Genomic DNA, 16,785 nt, shown 5'->3' on the forward strand with positions numbered 1-16,785 from the left:
CACAAGAAAACCCAAGCCTCGCTGCGGCCAGACCAAAGACCTGGGTCCCGGGTGCCGGAGGAAAACCGATGCCGGCAGCCAGGGGAAGGAAGGCCTATTGCGCCAATCTTCGTGCAACAGGCTTCAAGTTTTTAAATAACTCTTATTGTTTATACATGTTTAACTAAACTGTTAAAGCTACAATGTAAAAAAGAATGAGAAAGCCTGGCCTGTGTAGCTCAGTGGTTGAGTGTCAACCCATGCACTAAGAGGTTACAGGTTTGATTATGGGTCAGGGCACATGCCCAGACTGCAGGCTAAATCCCCAGCATGGGGCATGCAGGAGGCGATCAATGTTTCTATCTATTCCTCTCCCTCTCTAAAATCCATAAAAACTTTTTTTAATGAGAAGGATCTATGGATAGAAGGAACAATTTCCAAAACGTACTGAGACACATAAATGTTTATGAATAATTTATCTCTGAAGATACATAAGAAACCGAACAGAGCAGTTGCATCTGGGGAAGGGGAGGATATGTACGCTTTTTTTAAAAAAAAAAAAAAGGCATATTGTGTATATTATTTTGTAATACGCTTTTAAAAAATATGCCAGAAACATTTACCCATATTATTAAATATTCTTTCTTGATTCTGGGTGTCTATGTACATAGTGTAGCGTTTCATTATTGGGAATACGCTACAGTTAAGCCCTTGGATAAGTTTGCAGTGCACGATATAGCACACACTTCTGACATGGAATACATTTTCATGGCATATTTGCAGGACCAAAGCAAGCATGCATGTGGTTTTAAACTTATCTCCATTTTGCTTCTTAGGTAAGTCACTTCTGCAAGTTCATCTCATCCAGGGATGTGTACAGTTTCTTTACTTAAGTCTTGTTTCCAAGTCCCTGGAGACCATCTCTGCAGCAGCCTCTATCTGGCAATTCTACTGTTTTCTTCTGACCAGTGGATTTAGATTAGCCCACTGAAATGAGCCTAGGTCAGTGGTCGGCAAACTCATTAGTCAACAGAGCCAAATATCAAAACAGTACAACGATTGAAATTTCTTTTGAGAGCCAAATTTTTAAACAAACTATATAGGTAGGTACATTGTTATTAACTTAATTAGGGTACTCCTAAGGCGAGGGGCCAAAGAGCCGCATGTGGCTCGCAAGCCGCAGTTTGCCGACCACGGGCCTAGGTGATGCCCTGTGATGCTTAAATGTTCAGTCTTGGATAAATGCACTTTAAACAATACGAAATGAATTATGAAACTAGTAATCATGGATGTACAATCTGGGAGGCAATTGAGCAATTATCAGCATTAAATGTGCACTACCTTAAACACAAGTTATATATATATGTGTGTATATATATGTACATATATATATACACACATACACACACACACATATACATATACATATGTAACATATATATGTGTGTATACACACACACACACTAAGACACTTTTAATGGTCTAAAAATGGAACCAACCCAAAAGACTCCATAGTCTGGCTTTGATTGGAGGGGGGGGGGGGCTTACAACCTGATAGAGCACTGAATTAATCTGGAAAGTAATATCATTTTAGATCTTAGAACACATATACTTATGTGTATAGGGGGTTAAATTTCTTACATGTGAATAGGGGGTTAAATTTTTCTTAAAGTTTCCTTTTCAAGGCCTGTGCAAAGCGATCAGGGAGGTGACTCAGCTGTGAATCCAGCAAGTAGAACCAATAAACATGGTCAGGCCTGACCCACGAGGAGTCAAAATATCTTATCATCTCATTGCCTGATGACAAATTACAATTACAATAGCTGATGTCTGTGGACCCCCAGGCCTGCACGTAGCTGCATTCCTCACCCCAGCCCCTTCTGCTTTATAATCCTGTCCCCTGAATCTTGCTGGAAGGCAGGATTTGATGCTCATAAGCACCCTGTCTTCTTGGTTGGCTGGCCTTCCCAATAAACATCTAATATGATTCAACCCTGCCTTCGTTATTGGACACAGTGACAGGCAGCTCGAACCCAACCAGGAGTTTCCCGGTAACAGCTTCAATCAATTATTGTAAATCCACACCACAGAGTCATATGCAGTCATTAAAAAATGACAATACAGATTCATCAACCTGTTTTGGTTCACAGATTCTATTAATCTGACAAACGCTGTGTATCTTCAATTCACAAAAATTCTGTGCTATCTCTGAAGTCTATCCATGGCAGGTCACAAGTTAAAACTTCTTGATATAGATCTTTATGACATGGAAAAAAGCCTACACTATCCAGATTACTAAGCATTATACTAAACAGAAAAATCCCACAATGGGACCCTATGCCTGGAGTGTGCACATAGCTATCTGGTTACTGGATAACTTTATCAATGTAGGCCCTGCCCTCCTCCCTTATGAAGGTCTCAGCGCCCAGTTGTTTTCCTTAGTAACACCTGTCTTATGTTTACTGATTTATGCCTTTCTGCTGCCCATCCCCCACCCCATAGACTGTAGGCTCCTGAGAGCAGAGCTTAGGTCTGACTTGCTCATCCATAAGCCACATCCAACACCTTCCTTTTAAAAAATCCTCACCCAAGGATATTTTTCCATTGATTTTTAGATAAAGTGGGGGAGAAACATGGATGTGAGAGAGACGCATCGAATGGTTGCCTCCTACACGCTCCCCCACCAGGGACTGGGGACTGAGCCGACCACTGAGGTATGTGCCTTGGACAGGTATCAAACCTGGGACCCTTCAGTCTGACGGCCAATGCTCTGTCTACTGAGCCAAATAGGCCAGGACCAGCACCCACTTTTGCAAACCAACACTGGTCTTTACAGGTGAACATTTGTAATCCTATGTAATAAAAGGCTGATATGCAAATCGACTGACAGCGGAACAACTGGTCGCTATGATGCGCACTGATCACAGGGGGAGTGCCGCTCAGCCAGAAGCCGGGCTCATGGCTGCTGAGCACAGCAGTGGTGGTGGCAGCCTCTCCCATTTCCGCAGCATTGCTACGTATGTCTGACTCCTTGTGGGCCTAAGTCAGTCAGACATCCCCTGAGGGCTCCCAGACTGCGAGAGGGCACAGGCCAGGCTGAAGGACCCCACCACCACCACCCCAAGTGTACGAATTTCGTGAACTGGGCCTCTAGTCAATTTGTAACAGGAAAGACTAACTTGGAACCTCAAAAAGCATTCCATTCTTCTCATTAATAGACCTGTATTTTTAAAACTGTACTCAATGATTACATTTTGAATTCCACCAATAAAAATGTTATGGACATTTTTCTCTTGGGTTATGAAAGTACCTACAAAGGCCCTGGCTGGGTAGCTCAGTTAGAGCATCATCCTAATATACCAAAGTTGTGGGTTCAATCCCTAGTCAGAGCACATACAAGAAGCAACCAATGAATGCATAAATTAGCGGAACAACAAATTGATGTTTCTCTCTTTCAAATCAATAAATACATTTTGTTGTTGTTGTTAATCCTCACCGGAGGATATTTTTCCATTGATTTTTTAGGGAGAGTGGAAGAGAGAGGGAAAGACAGAGAAACATCAATGTGACAGAATCACATCGATTGGTTCCCTCCTGCATGAACCCCGACCGGGGCCTCGGCCAGGGAGGAGCCTGCAACTAGGTATGTGCCCTTGATAGGAATCAAACCTGGGACCCTTTGGTCCATAGGCTGACACTCTATCCACTGAGCCAAACTGGCTAGGGCAGTAAATACATTTTTAAAAGTACCTACATAATATCCTGAATTTTGCCTCTTGGCCCATAGAGCCTAAAATATTTGCAATCTGGCCCTTTATAGAAGTTTGCCAACCCCTGGCCTCTGGCATACAGGAGGCAATCCCAGTGTCGAAAGGAGACATTTTGTAACAATGAAAAGTGTATCTAAAATGTGCATCAATTTGCATAGAAAAAATGGCCAACTAAGTATCAGGGGATGTCCACCGTGTGCTCTAGTTGGCTGCTTATCTTTCCCCACAATTAGCATGCATTAATTTCATCCTCTTATCGAAAAAGGGACCACATACTAAACCCGACAAGTTCAGGGGAGGTCTGCATGGCAGGCCTTACAAGCAGACAGAAAGTAACCCCATTGGATGGTCTGAACATAAAAATTCCTAACTGAAGGCAGGTCATGGCAGGTATTTATGCCCCAGGCCTGTCTGTAGCTTCCTTGTCAAAAGTCAATCTTCATCTTATAAGGAGCCTGTCCTATTTCCTTTTTGCATCTAAGATAACATACCTTTTTTTTTTTTTTAATCCTCACCCTAGGATATGCTTTCATTGATCTTTAGAGAGAGGAGAGAGGAACATCAATGTGAGAGCAAGATCAATTGGTTGCCTCCTGTACACGCCCTGGACCCGGGATGGAACCGGAAAACTAGTTATGTGCCTTGACGGGGAGTCGGACCCGCAATCTTTCGGTGAACCAGCCGATGCTCCAACCAACTGAACTACCCGGCCAGGGCTAAGATAACATACAAAAGAAAGAAAGGTGAGGATAATCTTGCCCGGACCCCACGGGGCAAGAACCCCTCAATGTTACATTGTTCCCCGTACACCATCTCTACGTGCTGTACATGTTAACTATCCGTGCCCGCGAACGCAAAAGTACATGTTTCTCTATTTTGTCTGTTTATCCAGTCCCAGATAATCTCCTCGCTTTGTTTTCTCCCACTCCCTTAACCTACCACCAGGCGACTGCATGTAACCCTCCGTGCCGCTCCTCCTATTTTAATGTATAAACTAAGCTGCTCAGCTGCCATTCTCCAGAGCACCTTCTCAATTCCTTGAGATTTTGCTCCCCCGCAACTGTCAGTTTGGCGCAAATAAACTCATAAAAATTCCCTAGAGGTTTGGGCGTTTCTTAACGTCCACACTCGTGTTAGAAGTTACATCACTGCTCCTTTCAGGAAGGCGGGCAGTCTTGCAAGCGAGTCGCCGGAGGTCGGCCGTGGGCGCTCCACGACGCGGAAGCCACGCAGGCTGCGCAAGTTCTCGCCGCAAAGTCTTCCTTACCACATGCTGCGGCGACAGAAACCGAGTGGGAGGATCTTTGGAATCCACTCAGCCCAGTTCCATCCTCACCGAGCCCGGCGACTCCGGGTTCCGTTTCTACCGCGGGGCTGGCCTGGGAGCCTCCCGCACTCACCTCGCCTCGCAGTCTCTTCACTGCCGCTCCCCCGACAATACAACACAGGCCCTGACCCAGACAAGCACTCCCAGCCCCCTCGCCCTGCGGAGAACGTGCCCCACCGGGCCCCCGGGCTGCAAAGAGCCCCTGCCACAGATAACGGTCGGCACGGCTGACCCAGCGGTTCTGGGGCGGCGGGAGACAGAGGCCCCTCCGCGCAAGCGCAGAAGAGTCCCTGCGTCTGCGCACCACGTACTAAATAAATAAATAAATACAGCACCCGTTAAGAATGCTCACCGGCCGGCGGCAGGAGCCATGGAGATGCCGCTGCCACCCGACGGTGAGGCCCAGCGCGAGTTTAGGGACCGTTTCTCTCTCCCCCGGATCCCCTGTTGGCCTACCCCGCCTCCTGAGGTCCCCGGGCCTAGGAGGGGGCGGGGCTCGGCCTCCCGGGTTCGCTTGCGGCCTCTCCCGCGGGTCTCCGCATTCCCGGCGCGCTTGTGGCCCCTACCAGGACCCGTACAAGGGCGGCCTCTGCGGGGCCCACCCCTAGAGATCCCGACCTGGCGGACGGCGGCTGGTGCGCCGGGGCCCCCGGATTTGGGCGGTCCTCGCTGACGCCCCGCGTGGCCTTTTCTCCGTTCTCCAGACCAGGAGCTTCGAAATGTCATCGACAAACTGGCCCAGTTCGTGGCTCGCAACGGGCCCGAGTTTGAGAAGATGACGATGGAGAAGCAGAAGGACAACCCCAAATTCTCGTTTCTGTTCGGAGGCGACTTCTACAGTTACTACAAGTGCAAGCTAGCGCTGGAGCAGCAGCAGCGTGAGTCCTCTCCAGCTCTGGTCGCACCCTGGAGCGATTTCTTTCTCTGATACCAGTGCAGGCTCTGCCCCAAGCCGCCTTCTTTTGGGTCGCATGCTCTTTCCAATTGTGGGAGCTAGGTCTTCACGATCCCTTCCGTTGCTCCCAGGCCTGCAAGCAAGTGGTTGCTCGGTCCGAGTGTAATGGGGAAGGAGGTTATGGATCCACCTTCTGGGCTCGAGATCAGGGATTTTTCGATTGTTTTTGCAAACGTGATGACTGGGGTCAGCAGAAGTAGTGATTGCTTCAGTGTTTTCCAGAAAGGAAGTGATAGAGGCTGGACCGGGACTCTGTTTTGAGCCACTGTTCAGCTCCCTTTGTGGGCTCTTCCTGGGTCCAGCAAGGTTCTTGTGCATTTCAGTTGCTTATAGTCCAAATCAAAAAGCGTTGTCCCGTTGGGTTTTAGTTCTTTGCAGAGGTTTACAGTGTTCACTGAGTTGGACATCAGGATTCTGGTCGTGCCCTCGGAGGATTTAAGATGGAGTTAGAAATCACAGCTGGCCTTTGAATAACAAATAGCCTCCAGGTGGTAAGGTCCTCCATCAGTTTTGTCCAGTAATGATTACCTGGCTTCTGAATACATTTGAATGAGTAGAGGATTGCTCAAGTTGATGGGCACTGAAAGCTGAATGTTCCCTGGACTACAAGCACCAGACTTTGTTTTGGGTCATTCTTGTGCCCTAATTCATAGTACACGGTAGCGTTTAACAAAGAATTTGTAAGAAACTGCTAAGGTGCAATTGCTTGAACAAGCTTGGTGTGTTTGGGTATCCATGGGAGAAACCATGAGAGGCCCAGCACGGCTGGAACAAAGAACATGTGTGGAGGGGGAAAGCATTTGGTCTGGAGTGGAATTGCCAGGGGAATGTTGGGGTTTTCACCTTCAGTTCAGGGGTTCTTGTGCATAGTTATAGTTGAGATGGGGGTGAGGGAGATCGGCTTCCTGAAATTGTAGGCAAAATGGTGTCTGTGCTTACATGCCCCTGGAGCAGTTACTTCATAGCCCCTGCACAGCAGTTTAAAACCGCTGCTACAGAAAGTGTGAAGCCACGAGAGAGTTTGAAACAAAGGGGTGATGGGTCAGGTTCGTATGGTCACTGTGGCCAAGCTGGAGGGAGCAGGAGTAGAGGCTGGAACCAGTGAGGCCAGCAGGGAGTGAACAGGAGCATCTGATGGTAAGATCTGAATTAGATCAGTGGGTTGAGCCTGAGGGACTCAGCCGGGGGGTTCCTGGGGTTCAGGGGTCGAATCCATGAACTAGGGCACCAGATGGATATTTTTGACATAACCAGGTAGGGGGGACAAGGGGAGGACAGTGCTTTGACTGGAGTGACCAGGAGTGAGAGCTGCTTCCCTTGCAAGGGGAGCTCACTCACCCTGCCCTGTGGGGTTAGCAATCCAGGGCTGCTTGGGGACTTGGTGCCATAACCCAGGAAGGAAGGGTGCTTTTAGCAGGGGAAGATTGGGGCTCATGAAGTGTTTTGTGCAGGTAACAATATCCAGCTGTGATTGAAGAATGCATAGAGTTAGCCAGATGGAAACTGAAGAGAGAAAAGTGTTCAGGCAGAGGAAACCGCCTTAGGGGGACTAGGAAGTGGAGGGGACAAGAGCTCAAGGTGGTTGAAGCTCAGAGAAGGAGGGGTTCTTAGAGTGACTCAAAGTGAGGGTGCAGAGTAGGGAGGGCTGGCTTGCCAAGGACTTAGGAGCTTTGGGGGTCTCTTGAAGGGTTGGTTCCAGGTCTGTGTTGTGGAGCAGGGTTAGTCATTGTAAAGACTGGAGCCCAGAACTGTTCTAGAATGGCGTTTTGCAAACTGTGTTGAAGGACCAGTTTTTGTTTTTTTTAAAAATTCTGTTGTAGAGAATATACCTTTGCAAAATAGAGTAAAAATGCGAGCCATAAAAGTGTCAAGTACTTCTTCACCATTTCTGTATTTGTGTAATCTTTCACCTGACTGCTCCTCAGACCACACTCTGAGCAGCATCACTATATTGCCACGTGGAGGGGACCGGATTGGACTCGGAGACCAGTTTCAAGGGTGATGCCAGTGACACTAGAGTTGTGGCAGTGACAGCAGGGACACACCAGAATGTGATCTAGGAAGCTGATGACAGCACGGGTTAACTTGTCAGTGTGAGGTGCAAAGGAAAGACGGGGGTTTGTGCCTTCTGGGTTCTGGCTTGGGTATATGGGCATAGCCATGCCAGCCACAGAGATCAGGAGTAGGACTTGGTGGGGTGGAGCATGGGGCAGGAGGATATGCATGCCTGTGGAAAGCTATGGGCTGTTCGAGCTGTCATTAGGTCCAGAGCTCAAGGAATCCGGGGTGAACATGATAGAGTTAGGAGTTATGGTATGCTGATTGTAACTGCATTCCCCTAGGGGTTTCAGAGAGAGACAGCCCTGGCATCCCAGCAGTTAAGGGTCAGAGAGAAAGAGGAAGGGGCCACACGGACTGAGTGAGACAGGGGCCTGTGACAGGGCCATCAGGCTGAATAAGGATGTCCCCCAGGGCTGTGGGGATAGGGGTTGGGATGGGTGAACAGAGCCAGACTTTCCCTGGGCAAGTAAGATAAAGGAGAGATTAATTGAAACGGAATCTTGGCTGTGAAATTGTTGAGATGAGGGGCATGCGATTAAGGGGAAGTTTTTAAAGACAGAAACAAATGTATTTTGGGGCTTCTGGGAAGGAGCCAGAAAGAGGGAGAAAATGAAGAAATAAAAGTGAGAGAACAGATTTGCTGAAGAAATGTCTCTGGGAAGTGGAGGAGGATGTCCCTGAGGGTGTCAACACCAGAAGGCTCAACCAGATCTAAGAAGTGACTGAGTGTCCCGAGATGGGCCCTGGACAGCACCATCTGTTCTGTCTGCCTGTCTTTGTCCAAAGGCCAGGTCCCCTTGGGATGGGACTCAGCAGGGTTCCAGCAGTGGGTGGTCATGTTCAGACCAGACAAGACCCAGTGGCCGATGGGGAGACCATTTTGTTCAGCGACCCTTCCCAGCAGAACCCCCCACATCCCACCACCCAAATGTCTATCTCTTCTCATCTGGCCACATCCGGGCACACACCCACCTGACCCAGTCTCCTACCAGTAGGATGGTCGTCTCACCCTGGCTCAACCTCGATTGACTCCGAGGAGTCCCTTTCCCCAAACAGAGTCAGGATAAGGAAATCAAGGGGCACGTGGTGAGGGGCCACAGCATGTGCTCAGGGGTGCTGCCTGCTCCTATTTTGGGGTCCCTGGCTGGGCGTCAGGTGGCTCTGATGACCTGAAAGTAAAGAGTATATTAGGGGATGGTAGCAGAGAGATGCTCGTGGGGGCAGAGCTTTGGCCTGGGTTTAGCTTCAGTTTAGGCCTTGGTGAGGAGGGGAGGGGGAAGGGGGATGGGCTCTAGCTTGGTCTGTGCCAGAGGACACTGGGCAAGACAGACAGTGTTGGAAGGAGTGGCAGGGTTACAGTCCTGAGATCTCCAAGGAGAGGACTGGTACAAAAGTGGAAGGTGGTGGATGGGACACGGGAAAGGGGCTGGTTCTAGGCTCTGGGGGAATGAGAGGGGTGGGAGAGCCAGGCTGAGCGTGAGTGGAACCTGGCAGACTTCGGTGGTGGTGTGGCAGAGGCAGGGAGTATGGCTGCAGCACAGTGCAGAAGTCCTCTTGTGGATGGTAAGTGTAGAGAGGGGAGCGCCTATGGCTGAGGGCTGCCCAAGAGGCAGCCAAGGAGACACCTAGACCCCAGCCACCCTCTCACCAGGGCACCTTTTCTCCTCTTCTGCCAGTCATCTGCAAGCAGCAGGCCCCAGAGCTGGAGCCAGCCGCAGCGCTGCCACCCCTCACACAGCCCCCGTTAGCCCCTGCTGCACCCATCCCACCCGCCCAGGGAGCCCCGTCAATGGACGAGCTCATCCAGCAGAGCCAGTGGAACCTGCAGCAGCAGGAGCAGCACCTGCTTGCCCTCAGACAGGTATGGGGCCTGCTCCTCTTCTTCCCTCCCACTCCCATCAGCCCTGAGTAGGCCTAGGGCCCTCCCCTTCCCCCTTTTTGTCCTCAGGTGGTCTCTGGAGCTCACCCTTGTGCCTCAGTGTTTGCATCTGTACATTGGGACTTACAAATAGCTATCAGGAGGACCCATTACCAAGCATCAGTGCTGTGGACAGTGCTGCCACTACCCATGGCGTGTTTAGCCCAGTCCCTCTGGACAGAGGTTACGTCTCATTCCAGTGAAATCATTACCCAAGCTGTTTACTGGAGTGGACACCTATGAGTGGGACTACACGTTAGAAATTGTGTAACAGAATACCATGTGGCCTTTGGTGCCATTGGCACCAGTTCTTGCTAGCCAGGTCACTCCAAGCTGTTGAGGGAAGGACCCTTCTGTCCTGATCCATTACAGTTCTAATACTTTTTGCCAAATATAGTACGATGAATCACATGGAAAATGAGACGAATAAAAAGAATAAGGCATCTGAAACACCAGCCCCTGTTTTATTACTATATTTAAGATCACTGTCATATTGCTGACAACAAAACATGCCAGCTCACTCACCCTCAGTTTCTGGCTGGAGCCTCTCATAGGATGGGTGGTCTAGCCTCGGCCAGCCCTGGTCGGACTGCCTGTCCCCACAGAAGTCCCAGATTTCAGCAGTCTCTCAGTTTGCCAGGATAACGATAAAACTGCTATCGTGTTTTAATTTTCCATTCCCTGGTTGCTCTCCTTTCTCCTGACCAGTGACCTTTCATAAGTCCTCTCTGTGCTGTCTGTCCACTTTCTGTTTGTGTTTAATTAGCCTGCAGAGGTCCCCTGTTCCTCTGGGTCTTAATCATTCCATCTGTCACCTGGGGTAGGGGTGGACATTGTCTTTCCCTCTGTCTCATCTTGCTCTAACGCAGTGATGGCGAACCTTTTGAGCTCGGCGTGTCAGCATTTTGAAAAACCCCAACTTAACTCTGGTGCCGTGTCACATACAGAAATTTTTTGATATTTGCAACCATAGTAAAACAAAGACTTATATTTTTGATATTTATTTTATATATTTAAATGCCATTTAACAAAGAAAAATCAACCAAAAACATGAGTTGGCGTGTCATAGGTTCTCCATCACTGCTCTAACCTCTGCCCGCCGTGGCCGTGACTGCCCCTGTAGGTGTGAGGCTGTGGATGTGAGGGAAGGGCCTGCTGCTGCTGTGGGACATTGATGGGCAGTCTTGGTCCCGTCTGGCCTTCCAGGAGCAGGTGACGGCGGCCGTGGCCCATGCGGTGGAGCAGCAGATGCAGAAGCTCCTGGAGGAGACCCAGCTGGACATGAACGAGTTTGACAACCTGCTGCAGCCGATCATTGACACGTGCACCAAAGATGCCATCTCGGTGAGAGCAGTGGGGCCGGGTGGGCTCAGTGCTCCCAGAACCTAGTGCTCCTGACAGGTGAGAGCCCACCAAAGCCTCTGGGCCAGGGCTGCCGTAGCGATGCCCCGTCTACTCTTGCCCTTCCCCCTTGAGCATCTCCAAGAGAAGGGGAAGGCAGGCAGAAGCTGCAGCATGTGGCCGAGCCCTTGAGCACCACACCCTCGGCTGTGCCCTGACCACTCTGGGCACCTGCCCAGGCTCTGGCTGGGGGAGCCCAACTCTCTCACCCATTGCTCTGTCTGTTGCAGGCCGGGAAGAACTGGATGTTCAGCAACGCGAAGTCCCCTCCGCACTGTGAGCTGATGGCAGGCCACCTCCGGAACCGCATCACAGCTGATGGGGCACACTTTGAGCTGCGGCTGCACCTCATCTACCTGATCAATGACGTGCTGCACCACTGGTAAGGGCCTCTCGGGACCCGCTTGCCTTCCCTCTTCTTCTGGCCCTCTTGTGGCCACTGCACTTCACTCAGTACCTTGGCTGGTCTCAGGATGTGGGTCATTTGTCCAGGGACCCTGGAGAGGGTCATCTATGCCACAAGCTCCTCCTCTTCCCACTCCCCCCCCCCCCCCCCCAACACACACACCTCAGCCTATCCCTGGATCCCCATCCCCACCTCACCTAGGGCCACAGTTCCTTCACTCCTCATTCAGGGCAAATTCTGGTATCTTTCGGTATCTCTCTGTTGGCTGTCAGCTCCGCGTCAATGATACACATTACACACCCTCAGTCAGCTGACTCTGCCCTGCTTCAGGGTCCTTGATGATGGGTTCCCCTTGTGGACCCTATGTCCCAGCCCACCAAGACAAATCCCCATCCCCACAGCCCTCCCCAGGCCAGTGGTTACATCTGCACTGCCTTTTGGGGGCCTTATGACAAAGGTTAACTTAAGGAACCAAATTCCTGGGCCAAGATAGGCCCCGGGAGGAGACAGGCTGAAGGAAGCAGTGCTAGTAAGGCAGTGTGTGGCTGCCATGTTTGGCTTTGAGCTTGGCCAGCTGAAGGGCATGGTGCCCGTAAGTAAGGGCAGCGGAAACTGACCTGTCCCTCTCAGTCCTTTGCCCTGCCCTGTCTTCCGCCACGCATATATCCTGGGTCCCTGCCCCCCTCGCGCCACACTCATCCACTCCCTACATCATCATCTCCTTATTTCACATGTGGGGAAATAAGCAGCCGCCTGGGACTTTCCCTGCCTTCCTGCTTTATTCACTCCTCTTCTGACTCCAGGCAGCTCTGCAGAGACAGCCCTGTCCTACCTCTCCTCCGCCTGGACTGCTCTCCCTCCCATGACCCACTTCCCTACTCCAGGCACTTGCTCCAGTCTGTGAGCTCTCTCTGTTGAACTTGGTGTTGGGAGGGGTTCCAGCCACTTGCCTCATGCCATCTGGGCTCACTGCCACACTGGGGGCCCCATGCCACCTCAGTGTGTAGCTGCAGGGACCTCCACACCCAGTTATCCTCAGAGTGCCCCCTGAAGGATGTGGGGGCAGGTCCCCAATGCCAGGCACACTTGGCACACTCCCTCTGCCTCCTGAAACACGGGGCCCAAGTCAGGTTTTTGTGCACGTGGGATCACAGTGCTGAGCAAGACCACACAGACAAGGCCCCTGAGCCACAGCAGCTCTAGCCTGTCCTTTGTGGACATTGGGATTCTCACAGGCTCTGTGTCCGTTATGCCAGGAGGGAAGGATGATTTTACTAACAAGGAGATCAGAGTGACAGGCATTGCTCTGCAGGTCCCCGCCCTGTGTTTTCCCTCCTCCCACTGCTATCGGTCAGTGGGCCTAAGCGCCAGCACAGATCCTGTGGGGAGCCCAGCCCTCGTCCCAGCCGGGTTGGGGGCCCGTTCCCTGAGAAGGCAGAGGGTGCTATGGCTGGAGCCACGATGGTAACGGGCGCGTGGCCGGGTCCCGCCCCAGGGCCCTGACGCGCGGAAGGTCTCTCCCTCACAGCCAGCGCAAGCAGGCCAGGGAGCTGCTGGCCGCCCTGCAGAAGGTTGTGGTGCCCATCTACTGCACCAGCTTCTTGGCCGTGGAGGAGGACAAGCAGCAAAAGATTGCCCGGGTACGTGGCGCAGACTGGAGGGTAGAGTAAGGTGGGTAGGGGGTGGGGCAAGGTGTTTCTCCCTGACGTGATTGCTCATCCTCCCACGTCCAGCTCCTGCAGCTCTGGGAGAAGAACGGCTACTTTGACGACTCCATCATCCAGCAGTTGCAGAGCCCGGCCCTGGGGCTTGGCCAGTACCAGGTGAGTGCCACCACCTCCCGAACTACACGCGGGGCCAGGGGACACCACCCAGCAGCTTCCAGAAGTCGGGGCCCACCTCTCCCACCTGGGCTGGGAACAGCCGATGGAATGGTGGCCTCGGAGCCCAGATGGCATTTTCTAAACTGGGCGCCCGGGTGGGCCTCTAGTGAGTGCTGAAGGCCGGGGTCTGAGCAGCAGCTTTGGGGGGCCCTGTCCCATGCACAGGAAGGGGGGAGCCCTCCCAGGGAGGCTTCCTGGTGCACTAGTGACCGAGTTTCCCAATGTAGGCCCTGTTCTCAGGGTGTCATTGGCTTGTTTGCGCTGGTCCTCCAGGCCCGCATTCACACGATGGGAAGGTAAGGAGACCCCAGGTAGTCTAGGCTGCTGTGGCCATCACCTGGTGCAGTCAGTGCTCCCCGTACATGTCTGCTTTGCCCAGGGGAGGGGCACAGGGCAGGGAGGGTCTTCTTGGTCCCCTCTACCATGGTACCAGCATCACTGCCCTATGCGCAGCTTCTGGAATAAAAAGCACAGCTCACACCCCTTCTCCCAGGCTGGAAGGCCTGGCTGAATGTCAGGAGCCCTGTGCCGGCTGCTTCCCTCGATGATGGTCCTAAAGGCCATCTTCTCCACAGCGGACAGGCCCTCGTGCTCAGAAACACATGAGGAAAGTGCATTTCCTACTTTCTCTGCATTTTGCCCACTTTTTCTGATGTTAAATAAAAATGGACTGGTATTGCCGAAACCGGTTTGGTTCAGTGGATAGAGCATCGGCCTGTGGACTGGTATTGCTATACAGCAGTTAAGGCTGTTTTTTTTCCTCTGAGTTCAGCTTAGTAAATGTGATAGCTCGTGTTTACTAAGCCTCTACCATACTAGTCCCTTTCCGTGTGTTATTTGCTGATTTCTCCCTGAAGTCTTCAGAAGTTGGTCTTAATGTTGTCCCATTTTGCAGATGAGAAAAATTGAGGCTCAGGGCGGTGGTGACTTATTCAAAGCCAGGCAGCAAGCACGCACAGCCCATGAGCATGTCTCAGAACATTTGCCAGTGATGTATGTTTAAAGTCTGTGTGGCCACAGCCTAGGGCACAGCTATCATTTAGGGAATTCTAAACTGCACTGCACATCACCAAGATTTTGGCTAGATAGGTGGTCTGGTTGTCAAGACCAAGTTGATCGGTTTCCATGACGTCACCTGCCAGCTGGGCCTCACTGCCCCTGGCAGCACCCCGATTTCCCAGTGCTTTCCTAGCATTTGACCCCATGCTGCTCTGGAATGGGTGGGCCCTGAGGCTCGAGCACTGAGTGCCCCCGCCCTTCTCTTTCTACCAGGCAACGCTTATCAATGAGTACTCCTCGGTGGTCCAGCCAGTGCAGCTGGCCTTCCAGCAGCAGATCCAGACCCTCAAGACGCAGCATGAGGAGTTTGTCAACAGCCTGGCCCAACAGCAGCAGCAGCAGCAGCAGCAACAGCAGCAGCAGCAGATCCAGATGCCACAAATAGAAGCTGAAGTCAAGGCCACACCACCACCACCTGCCCCACCGCCAGCCCCTACGCCCGCCCCCGCCATCCCGCCCACCACCCAGCCCGGTATGTGGCCCCCCCTGCACCCACTCTTGGGGGCTGGTCCCAGCAAGCAGCTTCCCTCAGAGAAGGGCTCTAGTTTTGGAGTCTCGGGCCAGATTCTAATCAGTTTAAAGCAGCAGGCTGGGGAATTTCCCATTTAAACGTAATAAAACTTTTACAACTCACTTCTCCTTTATAAACTGTCCCAGAGAACAGGCAAAGAGGAAAGCTGCCCAAATCATTTTCCAAGACCGAGATAACTTTCTCACCAGTTGGGCAAGGACAGAACAAGAATTACAAATATAATTCATTGTCGCTTCTGAATAAAGATGCAGAAATACTGAACAAAATCTTAGCAAATTAAAACCAGCCAAGTATCTTTAAAATATATTATGACCAAAAAGGACATGTTCCAGGAATGTATAAGGATGGTTTAACACTGAAGAAGCCTAATAACTTAACATCAAATGGGAGGAAGTGATACTTGAATTGGATACAGAGTAGGTAATAAAATTCAGCAATGTAAAAATTCTTCAGCAAACTAAGGTCAACCTGGTAGCAGTACGGTACTTGCTGTAAAGCTTTCAGAACAGAAGTGTGTGTCCTGCTGCCTTCCCAGCAGTTTTCCTTGGGTCGTGAAGCGGGGATTTCTCAGGAAATGAAGCCCAGTCTGGGCTGCCCGGGTGTCCGCTGATGACCGTTTGGGTGGTGCCTCCTGCTGCTGTGGCCTCCACTAACTGCCTTCTTGCCTGGTTCCAGATGACAGCAAGCCTCCCATCCAAATGCCCGGCTCCTCTGAATACGACGCCTCAGGAGGGGTCCAGGACCCTGCAGCCACCGGCCCCCGGGGCCCTGGGCCCCACGACCAGATCCCACCTAACAAACCGCCGTGGTTTGACCAGCCTCACCCCGTTGCTCCTTGGGGTCAACAGCAGGTATTTCTTACGGGGCAGGTGAGCTTGGGCCTAACGAGACTGACGACCAGGGTGCGGGCAGCCTCTGTAGGGGAGGGGCTTTTAGCCGCTTGCTGGGGGACTGGAAGCTCTGCAGCAGGGTCTGGGGGGAGGGTACGATAGCCCCGTCTTCCCACGGTACTGGGATTAGGTGAAGCAAGAAAGGCAGGCCTTGCCTCCTCTGGTGCTTTGATCATTTGGGATTGTCGGTAACAGGTCCCGTTTCCCAGGGAGTGCAGGGAAATCCCACACAGCACAGGAGGGTGCTCCCTTTCCTTCCCTTGTTTTGACTCGTTTCATTAGCAAAGTGTCAACACCTTGTCACCCTGGGGAGAACATGGTGCTTTTAAAAGAGGTGGAAGGTCACAGTGTCAGGCAGCATATTCTGGGGCTGAGCTACTGGTCACTTCCTCCCGTTTCCTTGGGGTCAGAAACTTCTAGGCAAGGGCAAGGGTCATCTCATCCAGCAGAGCAGCACTAGGAGGCTCATGACAACAGGGCCCCCTCACCGAGGGTCTGCCCTCGGTCGGCAGTCCATAGTCAGACGCCATGGCCTGGCAATGCACTTGGCCAGGCCTGCCCATGAGGCATCTTACACGTTTTGAAATGATTGCCATTTTTAAAG

At 51.6% G+C, this 16,785-nt stretch overlaps 1 protein-coding gene across 3 annotated transcripts in view; it reads left to right on the forward strand.

Moving 5' to 3' along the window:
* The first annotated feature begins 5,437 nt into the window (after nucleotides 1–5,437).
* The window catches only part of CHERP (calcium homeostasis endoplasmic reticulum protein), a 33,388-nt gene continuing 22,040 nt past the window's right edge, over nucleotides 5,438–16,785 (forward strand). For 2 of the 3 annotated variants that reach the window (XM_006768442.2, XM_015567009.1), the window contains exons 1-9: nucleotides 5,438–5,471; nucleotides 5,781–5,954; nucleotides 9,769–9,953; nucleotides 11,217–11,354; nucleotides 11,642–11,793; nucleotides 13,313–13,457; nucleotides 13,551–13,640; nucleotides 14,973–15,231; nucleotides 15,967–16,142. In XM_006768442.2, coding sequence (XP_006768505.1) covers nucleotides 5,447–5,471; nucleotides 5,781–5,954; nucleotides 9,769–9,953; nucleotides 11,217–11,354; nucleotides 11,642–11,793; nucleotides 13,313–13,457; nucleotides 13,551–13,640; nucleotides 14,973–15,231; nucleotides 15,967–16,142 — 1,344 coding nt within the window. In that variant the 5' untranslated portion in view covers nucleotides 5,438–5,446. The remainder of the gene's footprint in view (nucleotides 5,472–5,780; nucleotides 5,955–9,768; nucleotides 9,954–11,216; nucleotides 11,355–11,641; nucleotides 11,794–13,312; nucleotides 13,458–13,550; nucleotides 13,641–14,972; nucleotides 15,232–15,966; nucleotides 16,143–16,785) is intronic. The other variant, XM_006768443.2, reaches the window with a different exon arrangement.

This window comes from Myotis davidii, unplaced genomic scaffold, assembly GCF_000327345.1.
Source record: "Myotis davidii unplaced genomic scaffold, ASM32734v1 scaffold1203, whole genome shotgun sequence".
NCBI classification, from domain to species: Eukaryota; Metazoa; Chordata; class Mammalia; order Chiroptera; family Vespertilionidae; genus Myotis; species Myotis davidii.